Source organism: Anas acuta, chromosome 6, assembly GCF_963932015.1.
Source record: "Anas acuta chromosome 6, bAnaAcu1.1, whole genome shotgun sequence".
Taxonomy (NCBI): Eukaryota; Metazoa; Chordata; class Aves; order Anseriformes; family Anatidae; genus Anas; species Anas acuta.
The window spans coordinates 28787239-28802954 of NC_088984.1; the positions used below are offsets into that span (position 1 = coordinate 28787239).

At 48.6% G+C, this 15716-nt stretch overlaps 1 protein-coding gene across 21 annotated transcripts in view; it reads left to right on the forward strand.

Annotated features, from left to right (window-relative positions):
* HDAC4 (histone deacetylase 4) overlaps positions 1–15716 on the forward strand; it is a 231884-nt gene that overhangs the window by 47474 nt on the left and 168694 nt on the right. For 15 of the 21 annotated variants that reach the window (XM_068686145.1, XM_068686155.1, XM_068686167.1 and 12 more), the window contains exon 3: positions 2477–2940. The exons of 5 other annotated variants lie outside the window; for them this stretch is intronic. In XM_068686145.1, coding sequence (XP_068542246.1) covers positions 2832–2940 — 109 coding nt within the window. In that variant the 5' untranslated portion in view covers positions 2477–2831. Of the gene's footprint in view, positions 1–2476; positions 2941–11666; positions 11833–15716 lie in introns of those variants that run through there. One more of the 21 variants, XM_068686158.1, reaches the window with a different exon arrangement.

Genomic DNA, 15716 nt, shown 5'->3' on the forward strand with positions numbered 1-15716 from the left:
ATTATTCCACAGTGGATGAAATCTGCTGAGTAAAACCTCCGTTATCTCCACTGCTGGCCCTCATGTGTCTGTGGAATTTCTTTAATAGCACTGCTTTAACTTGTGCTCACCTGCAGGCTTGCTGCCACCGCTAAAAATGATGCATTTTCTGTGCAAGCCAAAGCATGGCACAGAGCTGAGCAGATCGCTTCGTGTCCTGCCCCAAGGCAGCTGCTGCTTTCTAAAGCTTTGTGATCTTGCCCCAGAAAAAGAGAGCTCAGAGAAGCTGCCGTCCCAGGGAGGGGACTCACCTTCATTCCCTCACTGCAGATTTTGCTTTTCCAGGGTCTTGCCTGCTGTGCTGGACAAAGGTTGTAGGTCCATAGGATGCTATTTTGGAGGTATTAGACAGGTTATTGAAGTGAGAACATTGTCTTGCGTTGTGGCTGAGCATTAAGGGTATGAGGCCTCCTGTGCTGTCTGCCTTTTACTTGGGGATCTTTCTGGAGAAGTTGCTCGGTGTTGCATGGGATGGGCTTGCACGTGATGGGGCTGTAATTGTGTCTGTTATCCAGGGAGCACCTGGACTGTGAGTTTTGGAGTGTGTCTGCTTCTGTTGAACGAGTGCACTGGGGAGAGCTGCCAGAAGAAGGGCCCAGCTAGGGATGTTCTCGTGGATTTGAAGATGAGGCAGTCTGATCGCTGACCCGTGCTGCTTTAGGCTTTTAGACCATCTCCCATCTAGTGTTTTTTTACCCTAAGAGATATAATGTATTGCCCGCGTGCACAATCCTTGCATTTATAACTTCCCTGCTCGCAGCATTCACGGCGTGCAGATGTTCATAAAACAGACATTCATGTCTCGAAAACTCCGCTCGCCTGTGGTGAATGGGAAGCTTTCCCAGGTAAGCTGGAGAACCACCGTAGTCGGCTCCCGAATAAATGAACCTTTCATCCCTTACGGGAGGGAGAGGGAAGCACCACCTTGCTGTGAGCGATGTGTGCAGTGCCATCCAAACGCTAATTTGGGGCAGGTACCCAGCAAAGGACACGGGGCACGGCGGAGCCCTCGGTGTCTGCACCCGCTGGTCGTGTGGGGAGCACAGGGCCTGTCCGAATCGCAGCGTTACCGGTGACCGATGGGGTTTTCACGAGCAGTCTGAAAGGTTTGAAAGCAAAAGTTCAGCTGAGAAACTTGAACTTCCCTGACATCTCTCAGGGCCGACGTGTACATTCCCAACTAATGCAATGCCCTGAGTTTAGTCACTGCGTTGAAAATTGATGAAAAATAGTTCCCAGCTTTTGTGGGGCGCCCCCACGAGTGTTTAAGCAACGTCAGTCTGTGTAACACAGCACCCCGAGTTTTTGTGTGAGTCCCCTAAAAACTCTACGAAATGCCTGGTTTTGGAGTAATGGCAAGCAGAGGTGCCAGTGCAGAGCGCTGGGACTCGCTGTAGGATGGCCTTCCCCAGAAAGGAGGCTGGGCATCTCCGCAATGTGGGTTCAGACCGGTGACATCCAGGGGCTTTTCCCTTCTTTTTTGGGGAGAGCTGAGCTGTGCAGGGACCTGCAGATCCTCTGCGTGGGACAGGCAGCTCTGTGCACACTTATCACCAAGCCAACGCTCATGGCTGAAAACCAAAAAGCCCAGTCCGTAAGGTGGCTTGTTAAAAGCAGAGCCGAAAGGTGATGCCAGGTGGCTGTGCTTATTGCATCCTGCTGTGCATTCTGCACTTTTTGAAGCCTGGAAAAGCAGAGCATGGTTCCCGTGGGGTGGAAAGGAGCGGAGCTGGAGGGGACGTGCGCGGCGAGCGGCGTTGGGAGCGCAGCACCCAGCGCTCGGCTTCAGTTGCAACAGAGCCACGGGCCGTGTTGCTCAACGGGCAGCTCTTTAGGTAAGCATTGATTTTGCAATGCACAGCCAGCAAAATTAAACTGGGTAAATCACTGCTGGGAAAACAAAGTTGTTTTTTCTTCTTTCCCGTGGCTTCTGTCTGTGGATGAAAGTGAGTTGCAGAGCCCCGAGCTCTGAGTGTACGCTAACCAGGTTCCAGCCTTGATTCTCTTCTCCAGGTTGTAATTACATTTTAAAATGAATAAATGATAAGGAATTTGCACACAGGGGACACTCCTTGTGCCATAAAGTTATACTGCAGCTGTTTGGGTCCTGCTCCAATCAAGCTCTGATAAACTGATTGACCTGAACGATACAAGGTACGCACCGGTTGATGCCAGATAAAATAAACACACTCATACCTGCGTTTAACAGCTCAGTTGTTTCATCTTTGCCTGTTTATAGCAGCTTCCCAGACTCATTTGCTCTGATATCAGCACTGGAGAGAGCGGGGCAGGCCAGCAGTGGCCGGGCTGTCCCTGTGTGCCGAGGAGATGTGCATCCAGCCCCGGGCAGCAGCGTGAGGATGGTGCAGAGCCCGCTGGTATAAATAGGTGCAGGAAAAAAAAAAAGCTTTGTTTTTTTTTTTTTTCCTCCCCTAAGGGGGTGGAGAGGTGAGGACAGTTGTCTGCGTTTCGCCCCGGGGACTGGTGTCAAGTGAGAAGGCAAATTTAGCTCCGGTCTGTGCGTGTTTGTGAGTGCTGAACGTGAGCTCTCGCCGCGCCGCCAGCCCAGCTTATCGCGCACCTTTGACCACCTCACCCCCTGATCTCTGCCCGCTCACGGCTCCTGCTGCTCCCTGCCCGAAGAACGCCGCGTCTCCAGCAGTGCTTCGTCTCCTCCCTGATGCTGTGAATTTTTCACTGTCTGAAGAAGTGAAACGCTTCTGTCGACGGTCGGGGATTGCTTCCGTGCAAGGCTATTTCAGGCAGCCCGGTTCGCAGCCCTGCGGAGCAATATGATACAGTCCTACAGCACTGCACAGACAGAGGTCGGTGGCTTTGGGCACGCTGCGTTTGCTTCCCGGGCACAATATAGCTTCATCTTCTATGCAGAGATGCAGAAAGGTAAGGAGAAGCTTACAGGATAATCTATTAAAGTAGAAGTAGTGGCTTTAAAAGAAATTGGACCGTCTTTTCCAAAAGCAGGGTATGGAAACTGAGTTTGCAGTAGGACAACTCCAGGAGATCAGTGCACGTCTGCTTAAACCAGGTTTTACAGCAAGGAAAACTGAGAAAATTGGCTCTGTGTTTTGTGTGAACTGCGGAAGAATAGCGTGGAAGGAGAAACAGGAGAGAGCACTAATCTGTATACAGCTGCGTGCGAAAGCTTCCCAGCTGTATTTTCTGCACGTCTTTACAAAGCTCACCTAGAGCTCCGAGCTACAGACCTTGCAGCTGCTAACAGTTCTGCTGCCTGATAGCAGCTGCTGTATTGACAAGTACATTTTTATCATGGGAGATGCTGGGGGAGTGGAAATGAGCAAGAAACAACTGTTTATATAATCCGCGCTGTATAGATCAATTACCGCGAAAACAAGTCATTCACTTGTCTGCAGCAGCACGCACCTTGAACTGCGCCCGCTATAAATAGCTGCAGCGCCTTCCAAGAAGTGCAAACTGAGTGCCTTTGTGCTCCCCTGGTGGGAGCAGGGAAATGGCAAACGGCGCTTTTAAGTCAGGATAGTTCCCACCGCGATGCCAGCGAGTGCCATGAGTCTCACTGCTCGTGCCCCTTCCAAACAGTGGCACGTATAAAATAACGCTGCCGTCCCCTTTCTTCCCCTAATTGCCAAATTGGTATTCCAGCAATAAAAAGGATTTATCAGCCGGAGCTCCTCTGGGACTCTTGTAGCAAGTCAAATTTCCAGTGCATGTAGAAAATTCTCACTGGTTTGATGGGAAATAATCATCAGCGACTCGTCGTCGTGCTTAAAGCTGCGTGCATCAGAAACATGCTGGAGGTCAGCTCTACAGATGTGGCAGTCACCATGCTGTGAGTGGTTGACATGTTTTTATCCAAGATGGATTTGTTGACAGGCATGCAAAAAAATTAAACTATTTATGAAGAGTTTCAGCTATGCAAAGTACAGAGGAGTGAAGGTATTGTTGCTTGAGCCACGGTGTTTTGGGTGATCCCCAGTTTTTAATTGCTTCACCCCATTTTGCCTCCTAGCCCTGTAACTCATTACACAGGTAGTAAGGCTTTTTTCTTGGTCGTACCGTGAGCTGGACTTCTATAGCAAGCTTTTTGCAGCCAGGTGGAGATGCTGATGACCACGCCAAGGCTTACCTTTGCTTACTTCCAGTAAACCGGGAGGTTTTATTTCCCGTAATCACCATTGGGAAAGTTCTCACCTGGGCATTCCCGTTGGATTGGGAAGACCTGGGAAGTCTGTGCTGTGCTGCAGGTTTGGTGTTTGCATAATTCCCTTCCTAACAGGACTGAGGGTTTAGGAGAAACAAGCTTCCTTCCCCAAATTGTTGCTTGTTAGTCCTTTATTCTTCCTCACATCTTGAGGCGCTCCTGAAGCAGCGGTTCTGTAACGTCAGGGAGAAGCAATCAAGCAATCTGTTACAGGTTTTGATTTGTTTTTTTCTAAATCTGATGGTGTTCAAACACCACTCTTGCTTTAGACCTGTGAAACAGCAAACCAAACCGCATCCTTCTGCTTTGGTTTTGACCATTCGTGGTTACTGATGTGGAACTCCTCCAGAGGTGTGAGCGCGGTTCCTTGTGCTGCCGTCCCTTCCCCCCCTCGTCTTATTTGTTGTCCTTGGGCACCTAACGTGGCATTAAATTGCCTCGTTTTGCCCTTGCTGCTTAACGAGTTCTCACCACCTCTTAGCATTAATTAATGGGGGCTGCAGGGGGAACACCCTAAAAGAGAAGCACGCTCTGAATATACTTCTCACGTTTATGTAGCACGCGTCTTATTGACTTCAGCTCTTAAATGTCTCCATTATTCACAAGTGGTAAAGCTGTGAGAGCTATCCAGGTCGCTCCAAGCAAGCGTCAATAAAACCTCCAACCACATCGCTCTCTATATGCTGTAATTGGCTCTCTCTTTAAAAAAATAAAATAAATAAAAAATGTTGAGGCTGCAAAAGGGCAGGTGGTTAGGAGAGAGGAAGGTAGATTAGTATTGTACGATATTTAAAGACGTATAATAAAAAGTGTTTAAAGGGTCTGCTAATTACAGTGGGCACATCAGTGGGGTGGGAGGCTTTAGGGGGGCTGCAGAGCGGGGTCCCAGTGCTTCGGAGATCCTTGAGTGCTGCTGATGGGTTAGCTCTGTCCATACAAAGTTCCTGCGCATCCTGCGTGGTGCTGGGGATGCTGAGAAGCCTCTGGCTGCTTGCAGGGAGGGCAGGGTAGCATGAAGCCTCTGGAAAAAAATAAAAAATTAAAAAAAATGGACATAGGAGCAAACAAACAGTGAGATAATAAGCCTCCTGATTTGGAGGGAATGAGGGAAGAAGCCATTGGGGGCTGATGCTGTGCACAAGCTTGATTTCAGATTGGGGACGTAAGACTTAAAAGTCTACAAACAGTTAAAGGAACTTCATTAATGCTGTCTGGGAGTTCCCCTGCACCCCACGCATAGGCTTAAATGGCAAAATGCTTAGCTCAGAATCACTTCACCCCCTATAAAAATCTTGAATCTATTCAGATACTTCTCATGCTAGTAATCGGATTGTGTTAAATCCTAAAAACGTTGAGAAAAATCGGAAATCAGAGAGCACATTGCCCAACAGTACTCCTTTTGAGCGGGTTCTTGCTGTTATCCTAAGCCAGACATCAGTTTTGTGACACAGCAATGCGCATCGCCTCTTCTGACAGTCATTTTCCGCAGCTGTTAATCTTGATTATGAAAAATCTGTGGTCACGGGTGTGCAAAACAACAAAACTCCTGATGTAAAATGTTAGAGAAAACTGAAATGAAGGTGATGGAGTTGCTGTGAAATAGATGGTTTTTGTCTCTTTTCACAAGGTGTCAATGGATGCTTAAGCATCCTTGCAGCAGGGAGAAATGTTTTGTTTTTAATTTTAGGCCTGCTAACGAAGTCTTGTCATGTCTGTCAATGAGGAAGAAAGAAAATGACTACAGCTAACCGTAGGTTGTCATTAACGCCGATTCCTCGCACTAAGCCAAAAACAATGCAAGATTTAGTTTCAGGACTTCCTAAATTTGTTAGTCACACTGGTGTTTTCGTAAAACCCAGGCCCGAAGAGCTATCAACATTTACCATAGGGACTAGATTGGAAAGCCCTTACTTGTTCTTGTCTGTCACCTCGTCGTGCCCCGCGTGTCCATCTCCTGCTGCCCTCTCCTCTATTTTAGGGCAACGTGCTTCAACTTCCAGCTGTTGACACTCGCAGACAGCTGCTTGTGGTGTCCTGCCCGAAAATCCCTTCCTCTCGTCGCTTGGCCAGCGCAGTAAGAAGCGCTCTCTTGTTTGGAGAGCACAGCTGAAGCTGAATCCTGCCAGATTTTTGGGCAGCAATGTAACGGGGGGGAAAAATCCTGCCATCGCTGCATGGGCACTTACTGGTGTGCTTGTAGACCTTGAGAACTCAGTGCTACTTTTAAAAAAAGAAAGTCTTCCAGCCAGAGTGTTTACTTATAAACAGAGTTAGGGGAGTTTCATGGGAGCTTGGGTGGAAGGACATAAGTGCAAAAAATACCAGCTCTGAGGTTTTCTTAAATCTTGGGATAAGTGATTTGTTCCTTTCCTAGCACCTCATTGTCTCCAGCATTTTTACTTCAGAATATGAGCTGCTGGAAGGTCTCTGGGCATCAGTTTTTTAGCAACTTTCCCTACCTGGAGGTCTGGGGCACGTTGAGCTCCAGTGACTTAAAGCTGCCACGGGACTGCAGGTGTTTATACCGAGAAATGTCGAGGCAAATTAGCTTTTCAATTTCCTTCCCAGTGACACGCTGCGGTGCTTCATCAGCTAATTTCGTCAGGGCTTTGTGTGTTGTTTTTTTATAATAATGACTAAACCAGAGGCTGAGGAGGGGTGGCCGCTCCAGCGGCGCGGCGTGAAGCGTGCTGTGGTTCGCTCCTTCACGTTGCTGCCTTCCTGACAGATTTTCTTCCCTCTTTGCTGCTCCCCTCTGCTTAACTATTTCCATCTTGGTGAGTCAGATTTGTTATTCCCCTGGTGGTGGAAACGCTTCTGAGGCTGGTCCCAACTGCGCTAGTGGAGAGATGTCAAACTCGAGTGCCTCAAAGCCTCGCTCCTCTTGAGCCAGCTGGAAGGCTTCTGGTATGCTGAAAGCGATTTCAGTGCTCACACTTCAAATATCCTCCTTGTAGCACAGCAGCACTCCTTAAATGTGACAGTGGTGAAGGCAGGGACGGCGTCCAGCTTGCGGAGGGCTTTGGGCAGGCAGCAAGGAGCAGACATGCAGTGACAGGGGTTTTGTCCATGCACGGAGAGGTCGGTGCTGAAACTGGCACACATTTTAGAGGTGTTCGCTTTGTACAGGCAAAGATGTACATCTAGATCCGTGCACTGAAAATCTGTGAGTGGAGAAAGTTCATCAGGTAGCAGAGCTAGCTTGGAGAGCATCGCTTTGGTGCAGGCCACAGGGCAGATCTCAATGGTTTCCAGCCCTTCAGAGGAAAAGATGGGAAAAGATCTGAGTAGGCATGCTGCTGGAGAGAAGATGCTCAAGTTCCCAAGGTCCCTAGAACAAAGTGCATCATCTAAGTGCATCTTGGCTGCAAGAATTAGTTCAGAAGTCATGCTTGTTTGAATCTTCTCACCTATGTTTGCAGTTGTCTTGAGATGGTTTGTGAAGAGATGAGGATGAAACTCTGTCTTCCATTTCTTGCGTGTTGCTGGCAGGGTTTTTGTGTGTTGTTTTGCTTCCTAATTGTTTGCAGGAGCGTAGTGGTGTCATTTCCATGAGCTGCGATGGTAGAAGCCTCTCTGCATGCTCTGTGTGGTGGGTAGTGTTAGGGTTAGCCGCTCGTTCCCTATATTCCTGCCCTCTTCCAGCTCGGAAGCATAGAAAATTTTGCATAGAAAAGGCCCTGCTTTTTGTATGTCTTTCATCGACATCTGTGAGCCTGCTGCAGGGCCGGCACGTGGTGCAGGGCAAGCAGGGAGCCCTCCGTGTGGGATCGGTTTGGGGTACGGCACAAAGAGCTGTGCTTGGAGCTGGGTCGGGTGCTGCTCGTGGCTCCCTCCTGCTGCATCTCTATGGGATGGGGAGAAATGGTCCTGTCCTCCAGCACTGCTCTTCCTCTGTGAAGCTCAAGGGGAAGGGGATGACAGGGAAGGAGAAGGAAGGGAAAACCTCTGCCATAAAGGAAGAGGGAGTAGACTCAAATTGGGAATAGAAAGGCCAGAATACGTGGCTGGCACCGAGGCAGCCCTTCTGCCAAACTGCAGCAAACCGGCTCAGGGATATCCCTGAGTGCCACTCGCATTATGACTTTATTCCACACGTTAATGCTTCCTGCCAAGCTGCAGGGGAGTGCAGCAAAATGCTTACTACACGTTTATGCCTGCAGATTTATTGCGGCGCTATCTGTTACCTAGGAAAATCCAAATTGTTTTTTGAGGGGGGGGGGAGAACAAAAACGACGTTACCGCGCGTGGTCTGCGTTCGGCTCTGCCTTTCACGATATCTGCCGAGCGTTTGAGTGCATCAGCAAGTTTGTCCACATGCTGTTTTTATGCAAGTGTTACGGTCTGACAACTATGAATCACCCGCTCAGCTCTTGATTTGCGTCAATCAAACCACATTTAAGAGAGGCTTTGTTCACGGTTTGGAACACGAGACCCAGGCAAGTGTGCAAGCGATGGCTCCCAGCAGATTCCCTTGAAACGGGGTTCAGTGGTCCGGGCTCGGGCTCCGGGGAAAAAGCCTGTGGTTAGCGTGGGAGATGAGAAGCTGCCGGTCTCCTTCCAGTCCCCTGGCAGCCTCCTGCTGATACGCTGGGTTATCACTCAGCTCTTTGAATCTCTCGGTTTATGGTGCAGGGATGTGTGTGTGTGCACAAGTTTCTTCGTGGCAACGAAGAAACTTGTTTCTTTGTGTCCCCCCCCCAGGGCTGCTGGGATGAGTTTTTATCTAAAGGGGTGCAGATTTGTCTTCATATTCAATCATTAATTTTTTAAATAAGCAAGGTTTCAATTCAGTTAAACTCATTAGGATCATCTTTCCACGTCTCTAAATGTGGGATTCCTGTCTTCCAGAATTATCTCTGCTTTTAGACACCAAGCCTTCACTTCCTGACCTAGAAACTTTGTGGTGGGACCGGGAGCCAGGCGATGTCGGTGCCGAAACAGCTCCCACCTTGAAGTGCATCACGAGCCCAGAAATAAATCCCTTTGGCAAACTCTGCCGTGTGGTGGGGCACAACTTGGTGCTGCTGAAGTGCAGAAAGAGGCGGTACCAAAAAAATTTATAAAGGAAGTCCCCAAATCCACAAGTCTTCATGCTGCTGGTATACCTAGCTAGAGATCTGAATGGTCACGGAGCCGTTTTGGCAAACGAAGGCTTGTGCTCGGTTGTGTGCAAGGGTGAATCTAGGTCCTTTTCCTTCGTTTAACCTCGTGGCACCCCTGTTTTGCTTGCAGGTGAGCGCAGCCCCCCCTTCCACTCCTTCCTTGCCTCTCCCAGCCTTCAGCACCCTGTCCGAGGTCCCTGCTCCTCGCCAGCTCCGAGCGTCCTGTGCGAGCACGTTCTGCTTCCCCTTGTCCCGAACCCACCCCTGACCTAGTTCATCCTCAAACCGCTTCCCTGCCTCTTCCTCTCTCCATGCTTTCGTCTCATTGAAGTCTCTTCTCCTCCTTCCCGTCCCCCTCTGGCACCAGGCCTTGTGCTCATCAAAACATTGATCTCATGGGCTGTGTGCTTGCCAGCGTAATAAGGCCACTGCTCTTCCAAACACTTTTTTTTTCCCCCGTCTTACAGTTTTTTTTCTTCATTGGACTTGCTTTCACTGTTATTTTTTTTTTCAGGATGAAATTTAGGGGATTAATTCCTGCTTTCCTGCTGACAGTCATGGAAACGAGCTTATTTCCAAGTGTCACGATGCTGATCCTTATCTCATTTTATTACTTTCTTTGGGAACTGAGTAACTATAAGAATAAATTGCTGTAGCAGATGCAGCACATGGGCATATGGCAGTCTATTAATTACTCGTATCCTACCCAACTTTTAAAATAAATCGATAAATGTTGATGAAACACTAGAGAGCATACAGGGTTTCTTTTTTTTTCTCTTTGCCTCCCCTGGACTTGCAGATTGTAACATTTGGCTGGTTTTAGCTGTCGCATTTTTGGCCCATCTTAGTGCCTCCCTGTGGAAATAGGCACTGCCAAACCTGCTTGACACTTTCTCTGGACTTGTGGATCTGGTAGCTACCTGCTTTTAATTCTCTAAAGCAGACTAGCATGGAGATAGGTGAAGTGTGGAGAGGCTGGAGAGGGCAAGCAGAGGACTGACAAGGAATAATTAACTGCTGAGACCAAGAAACGGTGCAAGTTAGGTTATTTTTCCTCTCCCTCCCTCCAGAAAAAAATGAACATTGTCATTTTTCCTTAAACAAATCTGTCTGGAGTTGTTACAAGGGCCATCCCCATCCTCCTCCATTATCCTGATGGATTCTTCTAGCCCATGTCCACTGCATGGCAAGGGCCGGTCCGTGCATCTGCTCGTGCTTGTGGATTGTGGGACTGAGAAAGCTGATTTTTCTTTATATGCTGTTCATAAAGACAGAAGTCGATTAGTTGAATATCCCCTTCTGCCTGGTGGCGCTCCTGGGTGGTGCTCCGGGCACTTGATTTCTCTGCAGCGGAGAGGAATCCAACTCAAGTGTTGAGCATGAATGTGAATGTGAAATAGATTTAAAAAAAAAATCCTTAGAATTGTAAAAAATGGTCCTGCCTATCTTTGCAATGTTGCCATGACTCATAGGATCATTTGGGTTGGAGATGAGTTTCGGGGTCTTCTCTGTATGTGCTCGAGCAATTAATTCAGTGTCTCCGGTAGCGAGGGGCCCCAACTGAGCACAGCACCCAAGGTGTGGGCTCACAGTGCTGTGTACACGAGGATAATCACTTCCCTAGTCCTGCCAGCCGTGCTGTTCCTGCTGCTCTGTTAGAAATGTGTTGGATGAGGTGTTTGGGGTGTCTGTGGGAACCTCATCTTAATTTCCTTGAGGTTTCTGAGTGAAAGCTTCCTGTTTCCATACGCTTAAAGAGAGCTGGAAGAAGGAACCTGCGGGTAGTTCCCAGGAGCAGAAATTCTCCTCCGATGCTGCGTGGGATTGTCAAATTCCAGTTGTTTAAGGGGTAAACGTGTGACTTTCTTCAGGTTGGACATAAGAAATAAGAATTTGACCACAACAAGCACCTCTGAGCCCCACTGCAGCCCCTGTCCCGCCGGCTCCCCAGGGGCTGCTTGGTCTCCAGTGCTTCCACCGATCCTTTGCCACCTCGCCCTGCTTTTGCAGGCTAATAAAAACCAGAGAATATTGCCCAAACCCAAAGATTACTTGGTAATGTGCCTAGACGGGTGCTTCCGTTAGCAGGGTATTTCCATGCTACCAAGTCACTGAAGCTGTAAAGATCAACGGTCACCAGCTGCGGTGACTAAATTGTTTTTAAGCACCTTTTGAACTTTGATTTATGAACAACTGCATTTCGAAATTAGCAAATGGCTGCACTTAAGGCTAATGAGTGAGTAAAAGGGCAGCGTGTTACAAAAGGCTTTGAAGAGACCGAGACCGTTCCTGGACTCCGAAAAGGGAAGACTTACAAAAACAGCGTAGTGCCGGGCTGGTTTTTTTTTTTTCTTCTTCTTTTTTTTTAAGGCTGCATGTGACTGGTTTAATGGTCTCTCTCCAAATTCCGTATTGCAAGCTTTGGAACTTGAAATTGAAAGGGACTAAGACCCGCAGCTGCTTTTAAAGAAGAGCATTTCGGACTCGGTGAGCAGGGGGCGCACAGCACCCATCCCCTCCATCGCCCCGCAAGCAGAGCAGCGCGGGGAGGTGGGCGGATGGGGACCTCGGGACACCGGTGGGACTCAGGGCTGCCGGAGGGACATCCAGAGCAGGGGGAGAGCAGATACATCCTAAAGGATGTGTTAGGTTTGCCTTTATGTGGCCGGGCAGGTGGGGAAGCAAAAGGCTGTGCTAAGGGATCAGCAGCCTCAGCGGGAGCTGCAGTCGGTCACACCGTGCTTAATTTTGGCACCTTCTTGGTGCCTCTTCTCCTTTCCTAGCCGTGTCCTGAGCAAGCTGAAAAGGGAGGAGGGGAAATACTTTTTTTCCGTCCTAAACCTAAGGAAAGCTTTTGGTAGTAGCTCAGTGGAAATTGAAGTGAAATCTTTCTATTAGCTTAAGTGGAAATTGTTAACTACTCCCGGCTGCTGTCGTGCTGTAACCCAAGACTGCCGGCTGGAGCTCTTCAGGAGGTTTTCTTTCCTCTTTGCTGCTTTCCGAGTCCTTGGGTTTCTCAACAGTGCTTTTGTGCAGTGAAAAAACCTTCCTCTTCAGTTGTATTTTTTTTTTATTTAAACTTTTTGTAAGCGGTACTCCTGGGCTCGAAACTGTCAATATTAAGTTAACGCAAAATCCATAGGCCAGTGCCACCTGCTTTACGACGCTTTGCTGGGTGAAGTTAGATTTTATTAGATAACTACACGTGTTCCTGAAACCTTTTTACGTGTTGGCAGCGCAGCAGCTGAAGGGCTTTCAGAGCCGAGTGTTCGCTCTGGCTCTTTGATCTCCCCGTGGGTTATGCAGGCGGATGCTGCTGGAGAGCGTGCGTGCGATGCGAACTTCTGCCTGGGTTTTGACTGCAGGTGACGGGGTTTTTTAATTTCTGAAAAGCGCTTCAGAGGCTTGGACTTTTGGGAATCTGAAATTATTTGCAGTGGATTTGCTCTCGTTCTTGTTTAACAGGAATTATTTCATTTTTGGGATTAGTTAATGACAGTGAAATCTTACCCTGAGTCGTACTAGGAACTTGAGTTTTCCTCCGTAGGCTTATTTTATTACCTTGAAACTTCAGGAAGAGCAACTCCTCCTTCAGTCCCTACCTGTATCCATGTGCTTGACCCTGCCCCTTTCCTTTTTATAGGGATCATCTTCCGAGGAAACACTTGGTGACAGAAATTAAATCTGCTTTATTCTCTTCCATGCCACTCGTTGCCCTAAAAGCCCCGTGTGTTTAGAAATTCACCTGCTGTGTTTTCCTGATTGTGCTGTACATTTTTTCCAGGCATTCACACGTACAGTGGTCGTCTGTATTGTGCATACTGCGTTTTTTGGATCATCCTTTAGCCTTTGCATCCCACGTTATGCACATTCGGGACGTTTTGTGATGTTTTGTGATGGCCTCGGGTAGCAAGTGTCCATGCACAGAGTGGGGGCAGCTTGGGCAGGCCCCCTTAAAAGGGGAAATTCCTGAACTGCAGGTAAACAAGAGCCCCATTGATCCGCGTGTTTCCAAACTGCACGTCCAAAGTCCGTCCTTCTGGCTCTTTTGTAGAGCGCCTACTTTCGAGGACAGATGCTAATTTGATGTGGATAGTAAGAACGCAGTATTGCAAGGGATTGCTGGCATTTCTGATGGTGACCACAAGAGTGAAAATAGACGTGCCTTAGGTGGTTATTTGTGTGGTGTGCATTGCCCAGCTGGTGTAACATGCTGCTGGTGTCACAGAGCAGGCTGCCCATGTGCCTCCAGAGCCATCAAAGGTCCACCAGGAGGAACTGTAGTTAGCCAGCTGTGCAAGCTTGCTATGGTTTGTTTGCAGTGGCATTCCCGTCTGTAAAATGCTTCTGTTTGCTCCAGTTAGCCAGAGATGATCGAATCCGGGCTTTGTGGTGGTGATTGCAATCTGAGAAGGAGTGAAATAGCCTTGCAGCCCGCAGATAATGTGTTTTCTTTCTGTGCACTGCAGTTCCTCGTTCCTTTGGCAGGGAAGCTCAGCCATCCTTTAAAGGCTGCTTCTTCCCCAGGTGTGCCGCTCAGGTTGTGAGAGCTGTGCCTGTCCTCACCTGCCAGGAAAACGCTCAGAGCCTGCCTTGCTGCCTGATTTGGGAAGGGTAGGGACTGTGGTACCTCCTGGTCCCTGTGTCATCACCTCCCCAGTGTGGTGAAGCCGCACTGAGGGCTCTCACTTGCTTGGCAGATTTGCTCCAAAGCAAATACCATAAACCTGCCTCCCCTCTCCTTCCTTTCACAGGTAAAGCTCCCGAAGAAATACTAAAAGCAAGCAGGCTTCCAGCCCCAGGCAGCGCTGTCAGGGTGTGCTTTTTCCTGGCTGTGTCCCATCTCCCTGCTGCTTTGCACCTTTCCTGGAGTCCTGCGTTGTCCCTTGAGTCTCCCCCTTCACAGTGCTCGCCGATACCCTCTGCCCCGTGAGGGCACCGAGCTGTCCCCTGTGCAGTCAGCTCTCCATTTCTTCTCCTCTCTCTTTACTTTTCTGCTGGATTTTTGTGGTGACACTGATCAATAGTTTGTATCGATGGAGGACAAGATGAACAGACTGTGTTGCAGTAGTTTAGAAAATATTGCTAAAAAAAACAGGTAGGTGTTTCTGACCTGTACAAAACTGCTGTACGTGTACTGCACAGCATACTGTGCTCAAAACACTGCTGGTAATTAGATAGAAAATACCTTAAAAATCACCCATTCATTTTAAAAAAGCAGGTGAGCTTTTTTTTGGAAGGGAGAAGAACGTGAAGCTGGATGTGTTGTAAGAGCGATGATTTGCAGGGTGGCAAATACAGAGTGAGGCGGCAGATCTGGGTTAGGGAACCCGTGGAGAAGATGCTTGGGGATGCTGCTGCTCCTTAAATTCACGCTGTCTCTTTGTGCAAGAGCTAGTGCACGTAACAAAAGCTTCAACTTGAAGTTGGTAAGATCAAGAGGAGGTTTCCCTTGGAGAGAAAATCCCATCGTGCCGTAACTTCATTAGTATCGATGGCGTCTCCTGTTTTGTGTTCTCTGTAGCATTTTTGGATGAGGATGCTTTAGGACTGAGGAGACCTGATTGTGGTGATACTTGGAGTAGTCCAGCCTGAAGGTAGAGACTGTGCTTGTAAGAAGGATTGCCACACCTGAAAGCTGAGCTGGGAACCTGGTTCTGCAGTGCTGGGTGACTGCACAGACGAGGTCAGGTAGCAGGGCCGTGCTGGTAAATCCAGTGTTTTGGGGGCTGAGCATGTGTTATGAGTTGTTGTTGCTTCAGGAAAAGCATGTGGTGAAGAGAAGGGCCAGCTCCAGGCTGGGGGAGGTACTGGGCAGCTGGATAGGTGTCTGCACAAACCAGGTACACCCTGGGGATAAAGGGGGCATCTGCAGTGGTGTCTGCAAAAGAAAAGGAGAAACATGAGGCTCGATACGTGGTGCAGCGCTTCTGGAAGCGCCTGGCCCTTTTTCTTTTGGAAACCCAATTCTTGATCTGCATTATTATTACTAATTATTATTTTTGCATCCTTAATTTGGAACATTGTTTGTGTTACCCTTGAGCACTGACTGCCGAGGCATCTTTCCTTTGTGTGGCGGCCATGGGAGTCTGCTTTGCGTCTTTCAGGAGATTCCAGCCAGTTAGGTTGCTTTGGCCATTCAATTTTCTCTTGTTTACCAGGGTGTTAGCGAGCTGGATGGAATACAGGCGGTAAGTGCTTTGCCCTAGGAAACATCAGTAGTCCAGTCACCATTCCAGAAATTCCACTCGGTTGGTTTTTCTCTGTAACAGAGCTCCCAGAGACTCTGCGTGTTGTAAATGTAAATCTGAAAAGGTCAATCCCCATGTATTCCGGAGCCGGGCATGCAGGATGACAACAATGCAGGGCCA